The sequence below is a fragment of the Podarcis erhardii genome (genome assembly GCF_964252035.2).
Source record: "Podarcis erhardii genome assembly, chromosome: W".
NCBI classification, from domain to species: Eukaryota; Metazoa; Chordata; class Lepidosauria; order Squamata; family Lacertidae; genus Podarcis; species Podarcis erhardii.
This window is the reverse complement of record NC_138506.1, coordinates 1877612-1904809: the sequence shown is the minus strand read 5'-3', so window position 1 is coordinate 1904809 and position 27198 is coordinate 1877612. Positions and strand designations below refer to the sequence as shown.

Here is a 27198-nt window from a genome sequence, read left to right as displayed (position 1 = left end):
GCCTGCTTTCAATCATTCATGAATCACGTCCTGGGGCCACTGCTCTACAAGAACTGCGTAGCTTTCTTAGATGACGTCCTGGTGTACTCAGACAACGAGGAGCAGCATGTGCGAGATGTAAGAGAGGTACTGAGCAAGCTGAGAGAAAACCGGCTGTGGGTGAAACTGGAGAAGTGTCAGTTTCATACCAAGGAGGTGGAATTCCTGGGGTACCGGTTGTCTGACAAGGGATTGGCCATGGATCCCAGCAAGGTTCAAGCGGTACTGGAATGGAAAACACCAAAGACCAAGAAGGACGTGCAAAGGTTCCTGGGCTTCGGAAACTTCTATAGGAAATTCATCAAAAACTTTGCCCATTTAACAGCGCCCATCACGGATTGTCTTAGTAGCAAAAAGAAATTTGTTTGGACGGGAGAAGCGCAGAGGGCGTTCGAACGCTTAAAGCAAGCGTTTGCGTCGGAAGAGCAACTTTTGCACGTGGATCTACAACAACCAATGAGAGTGGAGACTGACGCGTCAGACCGAGCGGTGGGGGCCGTTCTTCTCCAGCCGGGAAAAGATACGTCTGAATGGAGACCGTGTGCATTCTTCTCGCGGAAGTTGAACAAATCCGAGAGGAACTACACAGTGTACGACCGAGAACTGCTCGCCATTCATGAAGCATTCCGGAAATGGCGGCACTTACTGACTGGGGCGCAGCACAAGGTTCAAGTCCGAACTGACCACAAAAATCTGGAATACTGGAGAACAGCCCGAGTGCTGAACCAGAGACAAGTGAGATGGGCCCAGGAGTTCTCCAAATTCCACTTTGAGATTCGTTACGTACCCGGCTCCGAGAACGTGAGGGCGGACGCTCTTTCCAGGAAACCTGAGTACTTAGAGGGGGAGGGAGCGCCTGAGGCAAGGCATGTAATCCCTGAAGACCGCTGGGTGTGTGGGGCGGCATTGGTGGGGCAGAGGGAACTGATAGAGGGTACGGAGAATGATGAATACGCCCAAGAGAAACTCAGAGAGCTCCGGAGGACAGAGGAGAACACAGGGGGGTTCGAAGAAAAGAACGGGGCGTTGTATTACAAAGGGGCACTGTACATACCCGACGGGGAACTGAGGGGCAGAGTACTCAAGCAGTTGCATGACAGCCCCACAGCGGGACATTTTGGACAGCACAAAACCATGTGGTTGGTTACCAGGGAGTTTTGGTGGCCCAAGGTGAGGGAGGACGTACGGGAATATGTCAGGGGTTGCGACAGGTGCCAGCGAGCGAAAGGAGAGAGGGTGGCGCCAGCGGGGCTATTACAACCCTTACCCACGCCCGAAAGGCCATGGGAGGCAGTATCCATAGATTTTATGACGGACCTTCCAAAATCCAAAGGCAAAACAGCTGTCATGGTGGTGGTAGATCAATTAACCAAGATGTGTCATTTTATAGCCTGTTCACATGCAGTCACAGCGGAGGAAACCGCCAAGTTGTTTGTAGAACATATTTTTAAGTTGCATGGCGCCCCCTTGAGGGTTTTGAGCGACAGAGGGAAACAATTTACTTCCAGGTTCTGGAGGAAACTTATGAGCTTACTGCACGTAGAACTCAATTTCTCAACTGCCCGGCACCCAGAAACCAATGGGCAAGCGGAAAGGGCAAATGGGGTTTTACAACAATACCTGAGGTGTTATGTAAAAGACAGAGAAAATGATTGGGTGGATAAGTTACCTCTAGCAGAATTTGCCTACAACAACGCGGAGAACGTGTCCACAGGGATGAGTCCCTTCCTGGCAAATTATGGGTGTCACCCCCGGGCATTCCCAGGAGAGGGAGGGGAGAGGTGGAGCGTGCCGGCGGCGGAATATTTTTTTGAAGAGATGGAGGCGATCCACCGTCAGCTTCAACTTAACTTAGAGAAAGCCAAGGAAGAATATAAGAAGCAGAGTCGGAAAACACTTGGGTACCAGCAGAGGTAGTCAATGACGAGGTTTTAATAGAAACATTTCATCAGCGTTTCCCAAGAAAACCGCAACCCGTGGCTCGATTTAGAAGGGAACACTTTGGGACCACCGATGAGGAAGGGGAGTTTGAAGGGTTCCCAGAGTCAGGGGTGGGTGAAGAAGCCGACTCTGACGAAGAAGAGGAAGACGGGGAGAGAGACGGTACGCCGTGGCTGGAAGTGTTAGAATCCTCGGACGACGAGGAGAGTTCCTTCAGGGGCTTTCCGCCCTCACCGCCAGTGGGAGAGGAGGCGGGAGGGGGTGAAGGGGGCCCTGGGGGGGAGGTGGATGTCAGGGAACTGCCATCGGAGAGACAGGTGGTGGACAGGCTCCAGGAGAATAGGAGAGAATCTGCAGCAGAAGAGGGAACCAGCAGGGGGAGTGCAGGAGTCACAGCGGAGGGGAGGCTCTGGGATGCTTCCAGTGAGAGTAGTGGAGAGGTAACGGGACCCCCGTTGGGAACGCCCACCCTTCGCCGGAAACTGTCACGCAGAGAGTCACGAAAGCGCATGTCTGTCAAACAGCTTTTATGTTGGCGTAGATTCCGTAGACGCCCACTGTCAGATTCTACCAGCGACTGACGGAGTCATGCTTTGGGGGCTCCGTTAGTGCATCGGTTTGGATGACCAGCCAAACCCCAGAGGGATCAAGCTTTTACGCACAAGCAGCTCATTATCCCATCACATCGGTGAAGCAGGTTGTCTCAAGATATGGCAAAGAGAAATTTCCAAATTTTTGTGGGAAGGGAAGAAACCCAGGATTAAACACCTGATCTTAATAGACATAAAAGAGAGAGGAGGCTTTTCCCTACCCGACCTAAAACTTTATTATGAGGCAGCCTGTTTCACCTGGTTAAAAGATTGGTGCACGTTGCAGGATCCGGACCTCCTGGACCTGGAAGGTTTTGACAACCGTTGGGGATGGCACGCCTACCTAATATATGGAAAAGCGAAAATTCATAAAAATTTTACCAACCATATAATAAGAAAGTCACTCTTTGCTGTATGGGAAAAATATAAAAACCTGATGGAGCCTAAAGTCCCGTGGTGGACTTCTCCAGTAGAAGCCATAGCAGTAAAACGGAAAAATACTCAGGAAAGCTGGCCAACATATAAAATACTTCTAAAAAATGAAGATAACCAAATAAAATTAAAAAAAATTGAGGAAATAAGAGAACACATTTCAGACTGGTTCCAATACCATCAGTTATTTGAAAAATTTAAATCTGACAAACAAAAGGGGTTCTCAGTAGAAACTTCCCGATTCGAATCTGATCTTGTAAATTCTAAAAGAAAAACTCTTTCCAAAACTTACCGACTCCTCCTTGACTGGACAGTCAAGGAGGAGGAGGTAACAGTGGCAATGGTGAGGTGGTCTCAGGATTTTGGCCATTCAATAACCATGGCCCAATGGGAAAATTTATGGAAGATCAATTGGAAATTCACAAATTGTTACACGATTAGAGAGAACTTTCAAAAAATGCAACATCGATGGTATCTAACACCATGGAAACTCTCAAAAATGTATAAAAATGTGTCAAGTAATTGTTGGAGATGCGGAGACTCAGGAACATTCTACCATATGTGGTGGACATGTAGGAAAATACAGGTATTCTGGGAGAGTATACATGTAGAACTGCAAAAAATGCTAAAGATCTCATTCAATAAAAAACCAGAGACCTACCTCCTGGGAATAACAGATTTGGATATTCCACAAAAGAGGAAGGGTATCTTTTTATATGCGACGGCGACAGCAAAAGTTTTGATCGCAGCAAAATGGAAGAGTAATGAAATTCCCTCTATACAAGATTGGATCCAAAAGCTGACAGAATATGCTGAATTAGATGGTTTATCAGAAAAAATAAAGAATAAATCCAAACAGGAATTTGTTTCTAAATGGGAGGTTTTCAAAGAATATCTGAAAAATAAATATAGTAGTTTAAATTCTGTTGCAGCATTCGAGGAACTTCAGTAATAGTTGCTAGGTAGAGAGAAGAAATTAGATTTATTGAGAATAAGTTTAATTATGAAAAAAATGTGTATTGGCAATAAGTAATTTGAACTTGAAATATGGAATAGACGGGAAGTTGGGTCTTTAGTGTTAAGACCAATAGATGTTTTATTGTTTGCCAAGAAAATTATGTGTCTATGGTTATTTTTGTAATTTGTGTGTAATTTGGTACTTGTGTTTTTTGTGTGTGTGTGTTTTCTTGTTTTTTCTTGTTGTATAAATAAATATTTTTTTAAAATAAAAAAAAAGAAAAAAGAAAATCGAATCTGGGACCTTCTCCATGCAAAGCAGATGATCAATATCAAGCTATGGGCCTTTCCCTATATACTCTGCTGTCCCACTACTTTCCATAAGTAGATGCAACTAAAATTCAGTCTGCACACCTGCAAGTAGGTATTTGGGGTCAATATAGTAAAAAAGTATCTCTGTAGAGATAAGGCTATGAACCAGATGCTTTGTATACTGAAAGTGCAGAAAATACTCCTGCCTGAAACATGGGGGGGGGGGGTGGGCAGCTGCCAGTTTTTGTCGGCCAATCTTCCTACCCTGGTGCTGTTGGACTCCAATTCCCATCAGCCCTGGCCAGTATCACTAATGCTCAGAGATGATGGGAGTTGTAGTCAAACAGCATCTGGAGGGCTGCAGGTTCCCTATGACAATAGCAAAACATACAGACCAATAATGTGTTTCTCTTTTCCAATTTTTAAAATTAATTTTCCACATTTATAACAGACATAACATATAAAACACACAAAAAAACACACATTACAATACTAAAGAAAAAAAAAGAAACAGAAATATAAACACTTATTACTTCTAAAACCCCATTTAACTTTCATTGTTAACTGACTTCCTCAAATCCTCCCTAACTGAATTCCATTATATCACCATGTAATAGTTCTCCAAAATCATATTTCTAATAAAATTAACTCCTTCAATTTACTATCTTCTTCTCTTTTCTTAATGATCTAAATCCATAATGCTTTACAATTCATTCTTATTCTAATCCTAAACCTGTTTGATACTTTTAAGTGACTTCTAATTATTTTATGTTACAATATTTGGCTAAGTAATCTTTAAATTTCTTCCAATCCTCTTGTGTCTCCTCTTCTTTCTGGTCGCGGATTCTTCCAGTCAGGTCGGCCAGCTCCAAAAAGTCCAACATCTTCATCTGCCATTCTTCTACTGTTGGTATTTCTTGCGATTTCCAGTTTTTGGCTAATAGCAGTCTTGCCGTTGTAGTGGCATACAAAAACAACCCAATATCTTCTTTGGGCAATTCCAATCCTATTATTCCAAGTAGAAAGGCTTCTGGTTTCTTAACAAATGTATTTTTCAACATTTTTTTCAACTCATTATAAATCTTTTCCCAGAAGTCCTTCACCTTGGGACATGTCCACCACATATGATAAAAGGTGCCTTCTTTTTCTTTGCACTTCCAACATAAATTATCATTTGTGTGGTAAATCTTTGCTAATTTTACCAGGGTTAAGTACCATCTATACATCATTTTCGTAATGTTTTCTTTTAATGCAGTACATGCAGTAAACTTAACCCCTTTCTTCCACAACCTTTCCCAGTCTTCTAACCCCCGGAGGGCTGCAGGTTCCCTATGACAATAGCAAAACATACAGACCAATAATGTGATTCAGCATTAGGCAGCTTTGTGTGTTTTTGTTCCCTTCTGTGCCCAAGAGTCACAGAAACTGGTATGTTTTTTATCACTGCAGCCAAAATGGACCTGATCATATTTATTTATTAAATTTATTATATCCTGCTTTTCCTCCTTAAGGAGCCCAGGGTGGCAGATACATGAGTGATTAACAGTTTAATCATCTAAAAACATCCCCAATACAGAAACAGACTGGGAAATACCTCTATTTAAAATGGTTGTTGAAAGAGGATGGTTTTCATTAGGTGCCAAAGACAACAGAGATGGTAAATATCAGATTATATATTTCCCCAACAGAGGCAGCACTGCCAAACAGACCTGCCCTAAAATTGGCAACTCTTCATGCCTAGTCATGGCCCTCCTTTCTGATCAAGATTTAAATCCATGTTGGCCATGAACAAAAGATATCTGCATATATTCTTGCTGAGACTTAAGGCACGTGTTTGAAAGGATAGCTGTGAAACTGGTTTTAGAAATGTTTCTGTATGATTTCACATTTCTGAAGCATGTGGCTCTTGGATAGATATCGTTTGGATGCAAGAGGCAGACTCCAGCATGTCATAATGAAAAGGTCACTTTTTATGAGCTGAATTTGATTTTGGTCTAGCTGCAAGGAAGTCCTGGCTGTCCATGGTGACCCTTCAGTTCCAAATACCTGCTTGTCACTGCAGGAATTTCTGTTTATGTTGTTGCTTATTGAGAGAGGACAGGCATTCCAATAAAGTATACTATCAGCTATACTGTGACCTTGTGGGTTTTTGGTATACTTCCTTCTAAAGTCTGCCTCTCTCTGGACTCAAGCCAAGATACATTTCCCATCCTCTGCATCATTGGTCTTGACATAAGTGATGACCTTGGGAGTGTCCATATTAAGTTTCCTCCCTTCTTTCTTTTTCTTTCCGACTTTTAAAGACCTGGTTAAGAAGTTACATGAAGCTGTTCCAGGCTCCATGCCAGCGCTGCGGAAGGTATCTGCAAGATGGTCTACCACCCACATGGCGGGACTTTTGGACACTGGAGGAGTTCCATGACACCTGTAGGCAGTAGTACAACCTGGAGGCTGACGGAAGTCTGTGGAGGAAACAGACTCAGAAGTTGGGTCCCAAGAAACACCTCTTTACTGTTTCTCCAAATATCTGTATGGACAACTCACAACTTAATTTGTACAAAATCAGCTTTATGCACTTGGCTGGGGGGGGGGGGAGTAAAAATAAACACGGGGTGGGTGTTGGGGGCTGGAGGAGTTGGCAGTCCCTCCCATCATTGCACTCATCTTAGAGGGAGCATTTGGAGGTGCAGGGAGACAGTGTAGTGGCCTTTGTAGTGGCCTAAATTATTGGCAAATAATTTAAATTTTGATTCCTTTTCCCATATTTATTTTTGTTTCAGATACAGCAGGCTTTTTGTTATTTGTAGAATTTCTATAGTTTCCAATTTCTGACATGTAACTTTGATTTGCTTCCTAATTTTTGTAGAACCAATTGGTTTATGGTGCTGTTCTAATTGTTTCAATTCAATATGTAAGGATGTTGCTGTTTGTTCATGTTGTTTGCATATCTTATTCTTTCCTGCCATACTGCTGCTTTCATAGTACCACACATCATTTTTTCTGGTAAATCTATATCTGCAATAGGTTCAAAATGTTGAGATGGTTGTGGAGATGGCTTCCACAGCTAATTGGCTGGTTAGTAATTTAGCGTCAAAATGCCATGATTGTGTGGTTCCATGCATGTTTAAAATAGGATTAGTAGACCAGACTGGAGAAGGATCAGGTACCAGGCAGTGGTGGAGAAAGGGGGGTAGGGTGGGGGCAAGCCGCCCTGGGTGCCATCATGAGGGGGGAGACAAAATGTTCAACGTGCCCGCTCCCGGCCCCGAAAGAAAGCAGTGGCTTCGAGTGAACAATGCTGCCACGTTCTTTCCGCTGCCGCCGGTTGCCCTGGTGGGAAAGGAGAAGTGGGGGGTGGAGGGTGGGGGTGGGGGTGGAGGGTGAGGGTGAGGGTGAGGGTGAGGGTGAGGGTGAGGGTGAGGGTGAGGGTGAGGGTGAGGGTGAGGGTGAGGGTGAGGAGAGGTCAGCACGAGCCCAAAACTCCAGGACACTGACCCTCGAGCCCGGCCGTGGCTCTGCCTCCTCCTCTTCTCAGGGAGGACACCTGACCGGCCAGCTACACACGTGTTGCCTTGGACCGTGAACGTGCCTCCAGTTTGGGCTCAGGCAGAGGCTGGAGCGAGGAGGGACCTCACGGCTGGCTTCAAGGGGTGGGCGCACGTGCATTTGGAGCGCCCGTGTGTAGCTGTTTGCTCTCGCCACGTCCCGCCTGCCTCCAAGGCTGCTTGTGATGGCCTGGGATTCGGACTCGGAGGCTGAACCTGAGGAATCCCAGCCTGCACAGGACTCCCTGCCTCCAGAACCAGCTGAGCCTGAAGGGTCCTCACCTGTGCCGGATCCTCAGGTGCAGGCACCAGCTGAGTCTGCTCTGGTTCCTGAGGTGATGGAGGACCCATTGCCTGCAGGTGTTCCACTCTCAGCCCTGTCAGGGGAAGCTGAGGTTGCCTCTGGGTCTGGTAACCCTCCAGCCTCTCCTGGGCTGCAGAGGCTCAGGGCAGAGAGGCGGAGGGAACTAAGTTCTTGCAGGAGGAGTGCTTGCCTCCAGGCTAGGAGAGGCAAGTCACCTGTGGACCGGGGCCGCCCTATGCCTTGGGGCAGATAAAAGCCAGCCAGCCCCAGTCCCAAGTCGCGGGAGCAATGTTGTTGGTAGCCTGTTCCTGCCTGCACCCTGTCCTGCTCTTCTGCCAGAGTTCCTGACCTCACCTGACTCCCTGCCTTGGACCCAGCTTCAGCTTTGACGGACTGCCTCCATACTGCACCCTCGACCTTGGACTGGACTTGGACCTAGCCGCACGGATAACCCTCGGGACCAGCACACTGCTGCTTGCTTCTTTCCCCGCTGGTTGACAGGGAAGGAGGCGCTTCCCTGCCAGCGGCTGCAGACGGCGGGGGGCGGGGGGCGGACGCCTGTGTGGCTCCTTGCTTTTCTCTCTCTTTCTTTCTCCATTTCCTCCAAGGGAATGATAAAATGGAGGGAGCAGGACTCTGAGCCAAAAAGAAAAGGGAAAGGGGTAGGGAGAGAGAAGGCAGCGTTGGCATGAAGCTAAGCCGGGTCTAAAGATGTCTGTTAAGAAGCAGTGGGTCTCTTCCCAGCTCACTTTTATTAGCCAGGATCAAGGAGACAGGTGGTTGGTTTCACTTGTCCAAGCAGCCTGTCCACATCCTAGGAGGTAACAGATTTGAATTGATTTGATGCAGCTTGACTAGACAGGACTCTAGCACTCTCTCACCCTGGCCCTGATCCCATAGTGGAGTCCACCTCTCTCTGAATCTGAGCAATTTCATCTGCAAAAAACTGCAGGAGATATTGGAGTCTTTGCCAGGCTCCGATGTCAAAGGTGGTTCTGTTAAATTGTGAACCACCTGTGTAGTAATAGCGGGGACTATTTCCCCCCCCCCCCGACCAGTCCTCTAGACCAGTGTTTCCCAACCTTGTGCCTCCAGCTGTTTTTGGACTACAATTCCCATCATCCCTTGCCACTGGTCTTACTAGTCAGGGATGATGGGAGTTGTAGTTCAAAAACAGCTGGAGGCACAAGGTTGGGAAACACTGCTCTAGACACCAGCAGGACCTGGCAGGAAGAAGGAGAGTTCGCTAGGTGTTGCAAGTCACAAGCCCAAACAGTAAAGCTACCACCACCTCCTTTCCTGGGCCACCCTCAAATGGGGTTCAAGGAGGAGAACCCCCTTTGATATTTACCAGGTTGCACAGGCCTGAGTCACTTTACCGTGACGCAGAAAGAAATTCAACAGGTAGGTGTCCAAACGGTAAGGCACCAGTTCAGCTTCTCCTAGCAAAGGCACAAAATACAAAAGGCAAAAGTCCTTTTCCAGGTTTATTGAAAAAGCCACTCAAAAAGTTTGCACAGTTCTTGAAAGGGTTACAAACAGAAAATAAAAAGCTAACTAAAATCATACTCACACAGTAACAGTTCAAAGCACAGCGAGTAGTCAAAGTCCTTTCACTGGTCAAACGCCCTCAGGTGAAACAGCAGGGCAAGATGTTCTGCAATTTGCATCTGAATTCCCCAAACCTTTATCCTTGAAAACCCCACGTGGAGGACAGGTTTAGGGACCAATCATTTCTTTAGGTTAATTACCAATTTACCAATGGTTGTATGATGAGACAATATCTCTTGATTGACAGGAGACCAGCACAGCTGAACTTTGTTTAGACTCAGAGGCCTTGAAATCAAAAGGCTCCCGCTCTGTTCCCAGCTCTCTCTGACAGGTACCAGGCTCTTGACTTGTAAATTACTTGATAGCCTTTTGTACCTTTTCACACCCAATCCACATTCAAGCCCCCAGCTGCCAGGATCTGCAAATCAGATAACATCCCATCCTGCCTAAAGTCAGGATGTAATTGATTCACACTTCTAAAGACAGGGAGTTTTACAAAACAAATTCCTTCCAGTAGCACCTTAAAGACCAACTAAGTCAGTTCTTGGTATGAGCTTTCGTGTGCATGCACACTTCTTCAGATACACTGAAACAGAAGTTTCCAGACCCTTCTATATAGTGAGAAGGTGGGGAGGGGTATTACTCAGAAGGGTGGTGGGAATGGGTGATTGGCAGATAGCTGTGATGAGCCTGTTGACGACTCTTAACGACTGCAATAGGTCTTACAGGAAAATGCAAGGGGTGAAAAGGTGAAAAATGGCTTTGTCATGTATAATGAGATAAGAATCCAAGGTCTTTGTTCAGACCAGGTTTCTCCATGGTTTTAAGTTTGGTGATAAGTTGTAATTCAGCAGCTTCTCTTTCCAGTCTATTTCTGAAATTCCTTTGTAGTAAAACAGCTACTTTGAGATCTTGTATAGAATGTCCTGGGAGAATGAAGTGTTCTCCTACTGGTTTCTCTGTCTTGTGATTCCTGATGTCCGATTTATGTCCGTTTATTCTTTGGCGTAAGGTCTGGCCTGTTTGTCCAATATAGAGAGCTGAGGGACACTGTTGGCATTTTATGGCATACACAATGTTAGACGATGAGCAATTAAATAGTCCTGAGATGGTATGTGTGATGTTGTTGGGGCCAGTAATGGTGTTGTCCGGGTGTATGTGGCAGCAAAGTTGGCATCTGGGTTTATTGCAGGCTCTGGTGCCAGTGTCCGTGTTAGGTCTGGTTGTAGTATTATTGTGGGTTAGGAGTTGTTTAAGACTGGGTGGCTGTCTGTAGGCAATGAAAGGTCTTCCTCCCAGAGCTTGAGAAAGAGAACTGTCATTGTCCAGGAGAGGTTGCAGATCTCTGATGATGCGTTGTACTGTTTTAACTTGGGAGCTGTATGTGATGACTAGAGGTGTTCTGTTATTTTCTTTTTTGGGTCTGTCTTGCAGCAAGTTCTCTCTGGGTATCAGTCTGGCTCTGTTGATCTGTTGTCTAACTTCATCTGTTGGGTATTTTAGTTCTAAAAAGGTTTGCTGTAGATCTCTTAGGTGAGAGTCTCTGTCTGTAGAATTGGAACAGATGCGGCTGTAACGTAGTGCCTGGCTATATACAATGGACTGTTTGGTATGTTTGGGATGGTAGCTAGAGGCATGTAGATATGTTTGTCGGTCAGTTGGTTTACGGTATAAGGTGGTGTCTATGTGCCCATCCTGTATTTTTATAGTAGTGTCCAAAAAATGTATTTCTTGCATAGATTGATTCATTGTTAGGTTGATTGTGGGGTGAAAATCATTGAATTTCTGGTGGAAGGTGTTCAGGGTCTGTTGACCATGTGTCCAGATGATAAAAATATCGTCAATGTATCGCAGGTACAAGAGAGAAACAAAATAAAAAAAATTCCTTCCAGTAGCACCTTAAAGACCAACTGAGTTTAAGGTGCTACTGGAAGGAATTTTTTTTTATTTTGTTTTGACCATGGCAGACCAACACGGCTACCTATCTGTAACAGGTACAAGAGAGGTTTGAGTGGGTAGGAGTTTAGGAAACGTTGTTCTAAATCTGCCATGAAGATGTTGGCATACTGTGGGGCCATGCGGGTGCCCATTGCTGTGCCGCTGATCTGAAGGAACAGGTCATCACCGAATTTGAAGTTGTTGTGGGTAAGGACAAATTGGCAGAGTTTGGTGGCAAAGTCCGCTGTGGTTTTATCTGAAATGGTGTTCCTTATAGCTTGTAAACCATCGTTGTGTGGGATGTTGGTATACAGAGATTCCACATCCATAGTAGCTAGTATAGTATTGTTGGGAAGATTATTTAAAGATTGTATTTTCCTCAGAAAATCTGTGGTGTCACGTACATAGCTGGGAGCACTGATGGCATATGGTTTCAGAACAGAGTCCATATAACTGGAGACACCCACTGTAATAGTGCCAATACCTGAAATGATGGGGCGTCCTGGATTGCCTGGTTTGTGTATTTTAGGTAGAAGATAGAAAGTTCCTGGTCGCGGTTCTGTTGGTGTGTTAGTGAGGATCTGTTCTTGGATGTGTGGGGGTAGCTCCTTAACAATCTTGTTCAGTTCTTTTTTGTATTCTTGTGTGGGGTCTGAGTCCAATTTTATGTAAAAGGCGGTATTGGAAAGTTGTCTGTGAGCCTCCTGAATGTAGTCAGTTTTGTTCATGATGACGACAGCTCCACCTTTGTCCGCTTCTTTAATTATAATGTCTGGGTTGTTTCTGAGATTATCTATGGCTCTCCTTTCAGCATGGTTTAGATTTTGTTGTAAGCGATGGTGTTTTCTGGTCACATCTGTTTGGATTCTGTGGCGGAAGCAGTCAATGTACAAGTCCAGTGTGGTATTGCGTCCATCAGGAGGGGTCCATGTGGAGTCCCTTTTAGTGTAACATTTTTTCGGTGGTAGTTGGTGGAAACTTCTGTTTCAGTGTATCTGAAGAAGTGTGCATGCACACGAAAGCTCATACCAAGAACTGACTTAGTTGGTCTTTAAGGTGCTACTGGAAGGAATTTGTTTTGTTTTGACTATGGCAGACCAACACGGCTACCTATCTGTAACAGGGAGTTTTACAGTTAAAGAGACCAGACACCCCTTCCCCAGAAGGCCACAGTTTTAACTCTCCCACAATGCCTCACACCTGCGTGAACCAACGTTTTGACATACCAAAATTTCCCAACTTCACTACAACCTGAAAGAGTCTCCTGCTCCTATTTTCTGCAGATGCAATAGAGGCAGTGAAGAAAGCCCTCTTCGCCGTCGCTATTGCCACTTGGTAGGCTCGTCGCTGAGCTCTAACCCGTGTCCAGTCTGATTCAAAATGAGTTTTCCGCCACCAGTGCTCTAGCCTTCTCAGCTATTGTTTCATTGCCCTCAGCTCCGGGGAAAACCACGGGGCTGTCCAGGCTTCATGCAATTGGAGAGGGTGCTTTGGAGCCAGACAGTCAATAGCCCTGGTTAACTTCGCATTCCAGCGGGCCACCAGGGAATCAGCTGAAAGGCCATCAACATGGGATAAAACATCCACTACCACTCTCTGGAAACCATTTGGGGGCGGACCATCCAAATCGCTCCCACCTCCCTGCAGAGGGGAAGGGTCGCAGAGAAGTCCAGTTGCACCAGGAAGTGATCTGACCATGGCACTTCTTTGGTTTCACTTTTACTTGGTGTCAGTTCACCCACGTCACTAGAGGTGAACACCAGGTCTAAGGCATGTCTGCGGCTATGAGTTGGGCCAAACTTTTTCAGGGACAGCCCCACGGAGCCCATGCTTTCCACAATGTCCCGAGTGGCCTCTTGTAAGGTTGTGTTGACATGGATGCTAAAATCCCCCAGGACAACCAAGCTAGGTGTCTCCAGGAGCATATCCGCCACGACCTGAAGCAGCTCGTGCAGCAGGGAGGTCGGTACACCATAAGGAATCCTGTACTGCCCCTATTGCCCAGCTTCCGGAACATGCACTCAGAAAACTGGGTCTTCCCAATAGGATGCCTTTTGCAGACTAATGACTTCCTAAAAATCACTTTACCCCCCCCCTCGCCCACATGACCTGGGTTGCTGTGCGTACAAGAAACCTAGTGGACGAGCAGCGGCAAGGACAAGCACATCTGCTTCATTCAACCAAGTCTCTGTCAAACATGCCAGGTCAAGTCCTCCATCCACAATCAAGCCGTGGATGGCAGTGGTCTTATGAATCATTGACCTGCCATTGCACAGCAACACCTTCAGGTCATGTGGGTCTCCCTTGTTGATTCCAATATGCATCCGGTCAAGACCAGACCTGGAGGCAGAGATAGTCTTCGGAGAACAACTAAACCTGCCTCCTTGGTAATGATGTGGTCTGGTCTTAGCATAGCTCCTCCTCCTACCTGTGATCACAGAGATCTGGTGTCTCAGGACATCTTCACCTGTGGAAATTGCCCCAGCCATTCTATTAGCTGGGGCCCACTCCCCAGCAGCCCTGACCCTCTCCCCTTAGGAACCAGATACAAACTATAGAAAACAATAGGAAAAAACCCCCAGCAAACCAAAGAACCAAAAAGAAAAACAATTCACAATTATATTAAAAATGAACGAACCCCCAGCCCCATCTAGACATTAATCCCACCCCAACACAGTAAAAACCAAATCGTAAACCAAAATTTAAAACACCCCCACCACTTAAAATGACACAGATAAAATATAACTTAGAACCAATTAAAAAAAGGAGTCCTCTCTGCTGAGTAGCCGCTGCAGCCTTTGTGAAGCCTGTCAGACCCCTCCCCAAACCAGGTGGAAAGAGGCAAGGCGGGGCCCTTCCAGCCCTTCTCAGGCAAATCATAATATATCCAGCTGCCTCAGCAGAAAAGAACAGAACCTTCTGGAAGGAATTTTCTGGTTTCTGCCCTCAAGACTTTAGCCATGACATTTTGTCCCACTGCCAAAAAAGCATCTTTAGCTCCCTAGTTTCTATGTGTAGGGAAAAAATGTGATATGACCATAAAAGCAGGGCTAACAGAAAGCCAATAGCCAAAGCTGACAAATAATAAATCATATAGCCATTAAGCCTATGAATAATCTAACAACGTGGATCAATGAAAAATAAGAATGAGCCAGCTATCTGTTTATCTGCTCATCTGCTTCTGTAACTGCAAGCTTCACTTAGTACAAAGTAGGCCGTTGGCTAAAAGCGGGTGGGGTGCTTAAAGTCAACAGAAGTTTAAACTGTACCCATGTTTATAGTGTGCTTAGAATGCTTGATAGTGTAATAGATAGTACAGGCAAGTGTGATAAAGTAAGCGGTATCTCAAAAACACCCATGGGTGAAAAACAGAAATTAGAACATCTAGTGGTTTTTGTGGGTTTGCATATACACACAACTAGATTCCTAGACTCATCTGGAAAGATGCCATATGAAGTTCCTTTCCCCATTTGCCAGGAGCCTGAGCTCCATTTGGGGTTCCTCATTCCGTACCCCAAGGTTCCTTCAAGGCATTGCAGCCCCCAGGAAGCCTTTTCAGAAAGGCAGGAGACACTCAGCAGAGAACAGCCAACTCCAGTTCTTCTCTGCAATGGCTGCTTCTTTTGAGAGCTCCCTCTCTTTCTTGTCTGGGCTGTACTGGGAGGACTCCAGTTAAGCCAGTTCCCCAGAGTCCCCCCACTGGGCTCCAGTGGCCCCCTGAGACCTGCAGGAATTTGGAGGGGGAGCGACTTCTCCTGTGGAAATACCGCCTGAGGGAGAGGAACAGACGTCTTGGCCCATTTTGGAGGCAAGTGAGGGCCGTCCAGAAAGGGCTCCTGGGACCCCGAGGGGCCAGAAGGGGAGCCTTCAGCCTTGTCTGGGGAAGAGCCCCCTTTCCCCTAGGCCTGCAGGTGGAGCCCTTCTCCTAGCGCTGACTCTTGGGGTGACGAAGGAAGTTGGTCCGGGGGGTCAAACTCCCCTGAGGGAACCATCCACCTCTGAGGAGATAAAGCCCTTATTATATTATTATTATTCTCCTTCTTAGGCCTCAGAGACAGAGAGGGGCTTTCCCTCCTCGCCCCCTTCACCTGTCCTAGTGGAGAACCTGGCGTATCCCCCAAGGCCGCTTGCCTGGCATATCCCAATGGAGAGGCCTCCTCCACTGGGCCAACATGGCGAGAAGAGAGGCTGCCCTGTGGAGGCCAAGCCATCATGGCAGGAAGGACGCCTCATGAGCACTGGCACCTGAAGGTACCGCCCTACTTCAGCTGGGCGGAGAGACCCCCAAGAGTGTGGCATCACAAGCTCCTCTGCTTCCACATACAGCAACACCTCCAATAAGCCCTCAGTACAAGGCAGACCATCTTGCTTTAGTTGAGATAGACGCTGCAGGTGACAATCCTGACTAGCCAGCTGACCTGGACCCCAAGAACCCCCATAACTCAGACACCCCTGGGTCTTTGCACTTGTGGAATCTGGGGAATGACCTTCTTGACAGAACTGAAAATAATTTATTACACGCCTTCTGTGCTCTGCCACAAGACGCCCAGAATGAAATACTTTCCAGATTTGACCTCTTACGTCCTGCCTGACAAGTTGGAAGAAGGAACAGAAGGGCTCATGCAAGCAAAACTTGACCCTTTGTGCTCCAGATCCAGCCCACCAAATATTCCGTGAGTTGAATTTATGGGCTGAGAAGCCCCCCTCCCCTCACCACCAGCAGGTTACTGAACCCTCTTTCCTACCAATTGGAGATGAAAAGCTTCCCCAAGATTTAGTCCCCAAGCACCTAGCATGGGGGCACCTATATGTAATAGCTACTCTGCTATTTTCTGCCCATGCTCTGGGGTTGCAGTTTTCAGGCTTGGGGACAGGACGGTGACTGGTTTTGGCACCAAGTTCTGTCCATAAGCCCCACTGAGTTCAATGGGATCTACTTTCAGGTCACTACTGTGCAGACCATGCCAGCCTTATGAAGTGGGGTCAGGAGCAAACAGATGAAATTGGAACCACTGGAGATGTTTAGAAATGGGGCTTCTGTTGGGAAGGGGCTGTCCCATTTGTGCTTCTCCAGGGGCAGGGGAATATCAAGAGTAGGAGAATCCCTGCAGGGCCTCTGAGGCTCCCTTTGCTTCTTCCTCTCTCCCAGGACCCTGCAGCTTGTATTGGCTCCTTGACTCCTCAGGAAGGATGAAAGAGACGGATCCTGCAAAGCTAGTGAGGATGGAATAATAATAATAATAATAATAATAATAATAATAATAATAATAATTTATTTACATCCTGCCCTCCCCAGCCAAAGCCGGGCTCAGAGCGGCTAACAACAGTAAAATGATACAACATTCTAAAATCATTTCATTATAAAATCAATTCAAATCAGATTAATGGCAACCATTGGGCTAGAGTTCTGTGAGGATTGCCAAAGGAGGGAGTCAGGCTGCGCCCTGACCAAAGGCCTGGTGGAACAGCTCTGCCTTGCAGGCCCTGCAGAAAGATGTCAAGTCCTGCAGGGCCCTAGTCTCTTGTGACAAAGCGTTCCACCAGATCAGAGCCACAGCCGAAAAAGCCCTGGCTTTGGTTGAGGCCAGCCTAACCTCTCTGTGGCCTGGGACCTCCAAGATGTTTTCGTTTGAAGACCGTAAGGGTCCTCCGTGGGACATACCAGGAGAGGCACTCCCATAGGTACGAAGGTCCTAGGCCGTATAGGGCTTTGAAGGTTAAAACTAGCACCTTAAACCTGATCCTGTACTCCACCGGGAGCCAGTGCAGCTGGTATAGTACTGGGTGAATGTGATCTCGCAGCGAGGACCCCTTAAGGAGTCTCACCTCAGCATTCTGCACCCACTGGAGTTTCTGGGTCAGTCTCAAGGGCAGCCCCACGCAGAGCAAGTTACAATAATCCAGTCCGGAGGTGACCGTCGTGTGGATCACAGTGGCTAGGTCAGGGCGAGAGAGGTAAGGAGCCAACTGCTTAGCTTGGCGGAGATGAAAAAATGCCGCCTTTGTTATAGCTGTAATCTGCGCCTCCATGGAAAGGGAGGTGTCGAAGATTACACCCAATGTTCCAACACCTGATGGCTGTCAGCATTTATGGCATCGACATATGGCACATGTGAATTGGGGTTACGTTAAGAACGTCCCGGGGTGCACAATGAAGACATGTGATAAGTTTTTAAATGGCAGAGCTTGTAAGCAATCCAAGGTAAAAACGTGCTCTTACCCCACATCTAACAGAGTGACAACCAGGCCTTTTGAGCTGATGCATGCAGACTTGTGTGGCCCTATGCCAGTAGCCAGTCTGGGTGGGGCAAAACACATTGTTTTGCTTTTGGATTATTTTTCAAGGAATTCTTGGGTCTTCCCGCTTAAAAAAAAGGGGGAAGCTGCAACATTGGTGAAAGACTGGATCTCTGCTGTAGAATTGCAATTCTCTTCAAAGGTCCGGAGCTTTCAGTCTGATCGTGATGCAGAGTTCACTGGGTCTGCGCTGCAGAATTTCTTCTGCCAAAAGGGAATACGCCACAGGTTGACAGTCCCACACAGTCCTCAAGAGAATAGCGTTGCTGAACGCAAGAACAGAATGCTACAAGAGGCTGTTGCAGCTATGCTCTTTGATTCTGGGCTCCCACAACGCTTTTGGGCCGAAGCCTGGCAGTGTGCTTCATTTTCTCAGAATCGCTCCTATTGTTCTGTTGTAGGGGACACACCCTATTTTCTGCTGCACGGCAAGAAGCCCAAGGTGCATTTCTTCCATGTTTTTGGTTGTGAGGCTTGGGTCCTTATACCAAAGGCCAAACGCAGAAAGGGTGGCCCTAGGTCTCAAAAGATGATTTTCTTTGGGTATGAGCCAGGGACCAAGGGGTGGAGATTTGCCTATCCAACAGGCGACCAGTCCAGGATTCTGCTCAGCAACAGTGCTGAATTCTGTGAGCAGAGTGGGTGGACACGCATACATGGGAACCCTGATGTTCTTTCAGAGAGTCTGCTTGACTCTGCTGATAAAGAAGAGGAAGAGGTTGAACCTGCTGCTGAGGCACAGAGTCCTGACCCAGAATAGGTAGAGGGGAGAACTTCTCCTAAAGCGGTGAAGCTTGAACAGAGGAGTGCTCCTTCCTCTCCCACAGGTTCAGCTGAGAAGTCTAGATGGTGCCGTAAGTCAGAGGGGGAGCTCTCTGATGCCAAGGACGTTCTAGCTGGCCCTAGTGAGTCAGAGGGGGTACCTGAAGTTGAGTTGAGACTTTCAACTCAGACAACAAAAGGTAAGCCTCCTGACAGGTTTACAGTCACAATTGTGTGGGTTGGTATGGCACAGTGTGAACCTGAGTGTTTTGAGGATGTTCAGAAACTGCCTCAGGAAGAATCCAGCAAATGGCATGAGACAATGCAGAAGGAGATGAGCCCAATGGAGTCTCTAGGTCTGTTCTCCCTCACAACGTTGCCGGCTGGCAAACAGGCTGTGAGTAGCCGCTGGGTTTACTGTCTTAAACCCACAGCAACTGGAGAACCGCAGTACAAGGCTAGGCTAGTAGCCAGAGGGTTCACGCAGCGGAAGGGACTGCATTATACTGAAGTATATGCTCCTACTTCCAGAAGTGAAACTCTGCACATGTTCTTAGCCATTGCTGCACAAAGAGGTTTGCAGGTGCATCACTTTGATGTGGATGTAGCCTATTTGAACTCAGACCTCCAAGAGCAGTTGTACATGCTCCCTCCTACAGGGTTTGAGGGCAAGGGGCAAGGCATTGTGTGGAGATTGCACAAATCGATTTATGGGCTAAGACAATCAGCCAGGAATTGGAACTTGTGTCTGAATGAAGTCTTAGAGAAGCTAGGTTTCAGGAAGAGTCTTGCTGACAGCTGCCTGTACCTTAAAGGGTCAGGAGAGTCACAGGAAATGGTTTTGGTCTTTGTTGATGACATCATTCACTTCTCAGGGGCAAACAAACGGGTGCAGAAATTTGCCAAAGAGCTTGGTAAACGTTTTCAGCTCAAGAACCTAGGTGCAGTAAAGATCTACCTAGGTGTGCAGATAGTTAGAACTGAAAATGGTAGCTTCTTGCTCAGTCAGAAAGGCAAGATTGAGCAGTTGCTTGAGAAGTTCAGAATGTCTCATTGTGCAGGACTCAGGACACCCATGGAGACAAGCTATGTGAAAGACAGTCAGCTAGCAGAACACGCTGAGTTCGAGAACGCTAAACTCTTTCAGTCAGCTCTGGGTAGTCTGTTGTATCTGTCCCAATGGAGCAGACCAGACATTGCGTTTGCTACCAATCTGCTCAGTAGGGAAGCTACGAAGCCCAGTGTAAGTCCCTGGAATGGTATCAAGTGGGTACTGTGGTACCTGCAGGATACCAACGACTTCAGTCTCAAACTGTCAGCTGCTGGTGAGACGAAGCTCACGTGCTGTACAGACAGCGACTGGGAGAATCTGGATGACGGGAAGTCTGTATCTGGGATGGTAATAAAGGTTGGGGAATCTCTTATTGGGTGTAAATCCTGGAAGCAAAGTCTCATTGCGCTGTCCTCTACTGAGGACAGCACACTGTCAGATTTGTGCCGGGAACTGGAGTTCTATAGATGCCTGGTACAAGAGATCTGTGGGGATTGTAACTCTTCAAATGCTGAAATCTGTTTCTTCAACTGCAGCAAAGAGGTAAGCGTTATGATGAGACTGACCAAACGTACATTATCCTTTCAGGGTTGCCTGAAAGCTGGTTGCCCGTGATTAACAGCATGGAGAGTATGCGTCCCTGAGATCTGACCCTTGAATATGTGGTTGGAAGATTGACCAAAGAAGCAGAAAGGAGGCCAGATAGACAGGCTGAACTCCAAGAGCGAAGGAGTTACAGCCAAGGGGGCCAGCAGCAGAATCTGCCAATGGAGCAACGCCAAGGTTTGGACTTGGCCATGGCATTGAGGAGGTGCTATAGATGCAACCAACCTGGGCATCTCCAGCGTCAATGCAGGGCAAGACTTCCAGGAGACGACACGGAGCAGAGACAGCAATCGATACAGAAATGTAAGCAGAAGGGGTTCTCTTCAGGGAAGAAGAACACGCATTCTGCTCAGCTTGGGTCTGCATTTTCTCGAGAGGAGAGGATACCTCGAGGAATGTGGTTGCTGCACTCTGGCAGCAGCAGGGTTATCTGCAACAATAAGGAGGACTTTAGGACCCTCGAGAAGCCAGTCGACAGAAAAGACTCGATCTATCTTGCTGATGGTCGTAGGAGCAAGATTGATGGCCAGGGAATATGTTTCCTGCAGTGCTTGAACACTACTCTACCAGAGATTCTGTTTGTCAGCAGTTTGGACGATTGTTTACTGTCTGTAAGCTGTTTGATTAATGCAGGGTATATATGCAGGACAGATCCTGAAGCTGAGACTCCAATACTTTGGCCACCTCATGAGAAGAGAAGACTCCCTGGAAAAGACCCTGATGTTGGCAAAGATGGAGGGCACAAGGAGAAGGGGACGACAGAGGACGAGATGGTTGGACAGTGTTCTCGAAGCTACTAGCATGCGTTTGACCAAACTGCGGGAGGCAGTGGAAGACAGGCGTGCCTGGCGTGCTCTGGTCCATGGGGTCACGAAGAGTTGGACACGACTAAACGACTAAACAACAACAACAAATAGTGTTAAGTTCACGCAGGATGGTTGTCTGATAAAGAATGGAACAAAGGTATGTGGCCATGCAAAGATGGAAAATGGGTTATATGTAATGCAGGACAAGCCTGTTAAAGCAGCCTAGGTGGTTCAGGATAATTTGCCAGTTCATAAGGGTCTGTACGTGAATTACATAGGAAAGTGGGTCATGCAAATTTTCGTGTGCTTTCAAAGATCCAAAAGCTGTGCAAGAACCTAAAAGTAAATAGCTGTAACTGTTTCCTAGATTGCAATGTATGTAAAATGGCCAAATCTAAGAGGAAGCCTGTGGCTTCTAAAAGTGACAGAGTATCTAAAGAAGTTTTAGAACTTGTCCATTGTGACATGATAGGTCCTTTCCCACAGAAGACTGAAGGGGGCACCAGATATGCTTTTCTGGTAATAGATGATAAATCACGTTTTAGTTGGTTGTTGTTGTTAAAGCAGAAATCAGAGTGTTTCCCCACATTCAGAGAATGGGTTGCCCAAGCCGAAAAGCTCTTCGCTCACCCTGTTGTGCAGTTGCAAACAGATAGGGGTGGAGAATTTCTGAACAAACAATTTGGGGCATGGTTGCGATGTAAGGGTATCACTCATCATTTGACTACCCTTATAGCCCTGCTGAAAATGGTCTGTGTGAAAGACGTGGGGCTGTAATAGTCAGTAGAGGATTGCCTGCTAGTGGATGCAGGATCAGGTCACAACCATAGGCTGTGGGGTGAGGCTTTCCTCACAGCAAACTTTCTGACTAATAGAACCTGGTCAAGCTCTATAAGGGATTTTCCTTATCGTGTTGTTCTTTGGGAAAGAACCAGAGTGGTTGATGATCATAACTGGGGTTCTTGGGCACATGTAAATATCCCCAAAGCTCAGCACCAAAAAGGGGGTGCTAGATTGCAGAGACTGCGGTTTGTGGGGTATCAGTCCTATGGCAAAGGGTGGTGTTTCAATTTACTCCCAGGATGCTTGGTTTTGTCACGAAGTGCAGACTTTGCTGACCAGGACAGATGGACTACGATCCATGCCAACCCAGATTACCTACTGCTCCTGCAAATAAGAGAAGAGGTTTCTTCTCAGCCATTGGCAACACAGGAGCAGAAGGCAGATTTTCCCAAAAGATGTGGCAATAGATAATATTTCTCTAGAGGTAAGGGAAGAAGAGCCAGAGATAAGGGAGCAGGAAGTAGTTGTGGCTAGACGCTCTCAGTGTTCAAACAAGGGTGTACCTCCTCAACATTTGACCCTAGGAGGAGTGAAAGTATGCAATGTGAGTTGTGTGGAACCACAAAGTTATAATGAAGTCTTAGACTTACCCCCTGGGGAACGTGCTTTGTGGGAACAAGCTATGAAAGAAGAAATGGACTCTTTTAAATGTAAGCGTTTGAGGTCATAATGCCGCCACCTGGTGGCAGAGTGGTGTCATGCAAGTGGGTTTATAAAAGGAAAACCCTTGCATCTGGGGAACCATGTTTTCAAGCCAGATTAGTAGCCAAAGGGTTCACTCAAATTAAAGGGGAGAGTTATGATGAAGTGTTTTATCCCACTGTAAAGAGTGAAACCTTTCATTTAATGCTTTCCATTGCTGCTGTAAGACAACTAGCAGTGCACCATTTTGATGTTGATGCTGCATACCTGCATGCAGATTTAGACCATGAAGTGTTAATGAGACAACCCCCTGGGTTTGAAGAGGGGAATGGTGCAGTTTGGCATTTGAAAAAGGCTGTCTATGGTCTCAAACAAAGTGGAAGGTGTTGGAACCAGCGTTTAAATGAAGCCCTTGTAAAACTTGGTTTTAAAAGGAGTGTGGCTGATCCATGCCTCTACACCAAGGGGACAGGCAACAAATATCTAATGCTCTTAGTCTTCGTTGATTATTTGCTTGTAGCAGGGAGTTCCACAGATGAGATCCAGAAGCTAACAAGTCAGCTGGAAAAAGAGGTTTAAGCTTAAAGCCTTAGAGCCTGTAAGCAATTACTTGGGAGTAGAAGGTGGGAAGCCGAAGGAAGCTTCCTATTGAGCCAGAAGGAGAAAATTCTTCATTTGATATAGCAGTTTGGCATGGAAAACTGCAAACCAGTTCAGACTCCCATGACACCAGATTTCCCAAAGACAGTGTGTGATGATGAATTTGATCAGCCTGAGTTGTATCACTCAAAAATAGGATCACTGTTATATTTGAGCCAGTGGTCAAGGCCAGACATTGCGTGTGCTACAAATGTTCTGAGCCAACGTGTATCTAAACCCAGTACTGCCGGTTGGTGTGCTTTGAAAAGGCTTATCAGATATCTAAAGGTAAAAGGTAAAGGTACCCCTGCCCGTATGGGCCAGTCTTGACAGACTCTAGGGTTGTGCGCTCATCTCACTCTAGAGGCCGGGAGCCAGCGCTGTCTGCAGACACTTCCGGGTCACGTGGCTAGCGTGACGAAGCTGCTCCGGCGAACCGGCACCAGAGCAGCACACAGAACGCTGTTTACCTTCCCGCTAGAAAGCGGTACCTATTTATCTACTTGCACTTAATTGTGCTTTCGAACTGCTAGGTGGGCAGGAGCTGGGACCAAACGACAAGAGCTCACCCCGCCGCGGGGATTCGAACCGCCGACCATGCGATTGGCAAGTCCTAGGCGCTGAGGTTTTACCCACAGCGCCATCCGCGTCCTATCAGATATCTAAAGGGGACATTAAATGTATGTTTGAAGATATCTAGTACACAAGATGAAAAACTAGAAGTATTTGTTGATGCGAACTGGGAAAGCTGTGTAGCTACCAGAAAACCTACAAGTGGAATGGTTATGATGTTTGCCAATTCCATAATTGGATGGAGGTCAAAGAAACAAGGATTTGTTGCAACCTCATCCTGTGAGGCAGAATATGGGAGCCTGTCGCAAGCATGCAATGAAATCATGTGGTTTATACAGATACTAAAAGAGCTAGATTGTAAAGTAGATTTGCCTATCCAAGCGTATGAAGATAGTCAATTGTGCATTGAATTAGTGGGCTCAGAAATAACGAAGTCTGCATCAAAGCATATTGCTATCTGTCATGCAAATGTTAGAGATTGCGTATAGAATGGGGTAATCAAACTGGAGTATTGTCAATCACAAGATAATATTGCTGATTTGTTTACCAAGCCTTTGCCAGCAACGTGTCATAATGAATTGATGACAAAACTGGGTTTATGTATATAGTGTATGTATGTTTTGTTTTCTGTTGGGGTTTTTTGCATTTAAGAAACAGAAGGGTTGTCACGGCTAAAAATTGGCCGCTGTTTCTTTAATGCTAAAAGAACTAAGTCAGCATGAGTCAACGGCCTACAATGACTCATGCAACCTTTCACCTAATTCTACCTGTATATATAGAGTGTGTTTTGGGGTTTTTTTTGCAAAAATTTTATTAGTTTTTACAATATCAATGACAAACAAAAACATAAAACAAACAAAACATAACAGACATAAATCATAACCTTATTGAAAATAACAGTTATTTACTTTGTAAAACGACTTCCTCGTTTCCCCTTAGTTGAATTTCATTGCATATCCTTATAACGGTTTTCCAAATCCCAATTTTAATACCCTTTAAATTAAACATTAACATCTTTAAATCTTCTCCTTCTTGTATTAAACATATTATTTTATCAGTTAACATAGATACAATCCTAAGCCCTTTAAGTATCTGGACGCTATTTCCAGTTATTTTAGCTTAACAAATTTAACTAATCATTAAATTTCTTCCATTCTTTGTGATGTTCCTCCTCCTTCTGGTCGCGGACTCTTCCGGTTAGATCGGCTAGCTCCATACAATCCATCATCTTCATCTGCCATTCTTCTACTGTTGGTAATTCTTGAGTTTTCCACTTTTTAGCTAACAAAATACGAGCCGCAGTTGTGGCATACAAAAATAATCTAACATCTTTCTTGGGCAATTCCAAACCTGTTATTCCAAGAAGAAAGGCCTCTGGTTTCTTTATAAATGTATATTTCAACATTTTTTTCAATTCATTATAAATCTTTTCCCAGAAGTCTTTCACCTTGGAGCAGGTCCACCACATATGAAAGAATGTTCCTTCCTTTTCTTTACATTTCCAACATGTATTATCACAATTATGATACATCTTTGCTAATTTTACAGGTGTCAAATACCATCTATACATCATTTTCATAATATTTTCCTTTAACAGAGTACATGCGGTGAACTTCACCCCTTTCTTCCACAATCTTTCCCAGTCCTCAAACTTTATGTTATGTCCTAAATCTCTTGCCCAGTCTATCATCACCGATTTAACTTGTTCATCTTTCGTATGCCAGTCCAGCAAAAGCTTGTACATTTTAGATAAGTTTTTACCTTCAGTATCTAACAACTCCATCTCCAACTTAGATTTTTCCAAGGCAAAACCATTTTTCTTATCCAGTTTATACAATTCGTTAATCTGGTGGTAATGTAGCCAATTTAGCTTATCTTTAATTTGCTCAAATGGTCTTAATTTATAGCCTTCCTCTTCCTCTATTAATAAGTCATAATACCTCAACCATTTGGTATCCATATTTAATTTTTTATGGGCCTTTGCCTCCATTGGTGAAAGCCATCTGGGCGTCTTTCTTTCTAAAAGGTCTTTGTATTTTATCCAAACATTATACAACGATTTCCTAATTATATGATTTTTAAATGCTTTATGGGCTTTTACTTTATCTTACCACAAATATGCATGCCAACCAAACACATTATCAAATCCCTTCAAATCTAGTAAATCTGTATCTTCTAATTTCATCCATTCTTTAATCCAACAAAGTGCGGCAGCTTCAAAATAGATTTTTAAGTCTGGCAGAGAGAATCCCCCTCTTTCTTTGGAATCCGTAAGTAATTTGTATTTAATTCTGGGTTTCCTCCCCTGCCAGATAAATCTAGAAAGAGCTTTTTGCCATTCTTTAAAACATTTCACATTGTCTATAATTGGGAGGGCTTGAAACAGAAAAAGCATCTTTGGCAGCACATTCATCTTAATCTGGCCCATTAATGACAATTTTAAGTTAGACCACACCTCTAAATCTCTTTTAATTTCATTCCATATTTTCTCATAGTTATCCTTATACAAATTCAAATTTTTCCCAGACAGGTTCACCCCCAGATATTTAACTTTTTTCACAAAATCTAGGCCCGTTTTTTCTTGTAGTATTTTCCTTTCTTCATTATCCAGATTTTTCTCTATTACTTTGGTCTTGCTCTTGTTTAATTTAAATCCTGCTACCTGACCAAACTCATGTATTCGCTCCAGTGCTTTAACTGCACTGGAGTCTGGATCTTGTAATGTCAGAACCAAATCATCAGCAAAGGCTTTTAATTTGTATTGTTTCGAACCTACTGTAATACCTTTAACTTGTTCATCTTTTCTAATCATACTTAGCAAGACCTCCAGAACTGAGATAAACAGCAGAGGGGACAGTGGACACCCTTGCCTGGTTCCCTTCTCAATTCTAATTTCCTCTGAAACCACATTATTTACAATAATTTTAGCTTTTTGTTCTCGATAGATCGCTTTAATACCATTTATAAAATCACGACCTATCCCCATACTCTCTACGTTATGTAACATAAAACTCCAAGAAACACTGTCAAAGGCTTTCTCAGCATCGATAAACATTAGCATAGCTTTACAACTCTTTCTTGCTTCTAACTTTTCCAAAATATCCACAACATTTCTAATATTGTCTTTCATATGTCTTCCAGGCAGAAATCCTGCCTGGTCTTTATGAATATACTCAGATAAAACCTTTTTTAGCCTATTAGCCAGTATATTTGCAAAAATTTTATAATCCACATTAAGTAGGGAGATTGGTCTGTAGTTTTTAACGTTGGATCTATCCTGACCCTGTTTAGGAATCAGAGTAATGTAAGCTTGTTTCCAGGTTTCAGGTGCTTCCCCCCCCCCCCTAAAATTGAATTAGATATTTCTACG

General features: G+C 45.3%; 1 protein-coding gene across 1 annotated transcript in view; it reads left to right on the top strand.

Moving 5' to 3' along the window:
• Window positions 1–7544, top strand: part of LOC309333251 (mediator of RNA polymerase II transcription subunit 27-like) — a 75526-nt gene extending 67982 nt beyond the window's left edge. Inside the window, exon 3 of the mRNA XM_081846673.1 lies at window positions 6575–7544. Within this exon, the coding sequence (XP_081702799.1) occupies window positions 6575–6709 (135 nt within the window). The 3' untranslated portion in view covers window positions 6710–7544. The remainder of the gene's footprint in view (window positions 1–6574) is intronic.
• Window positions 7545–27198: the final 19654 nt, after the last annotated feature.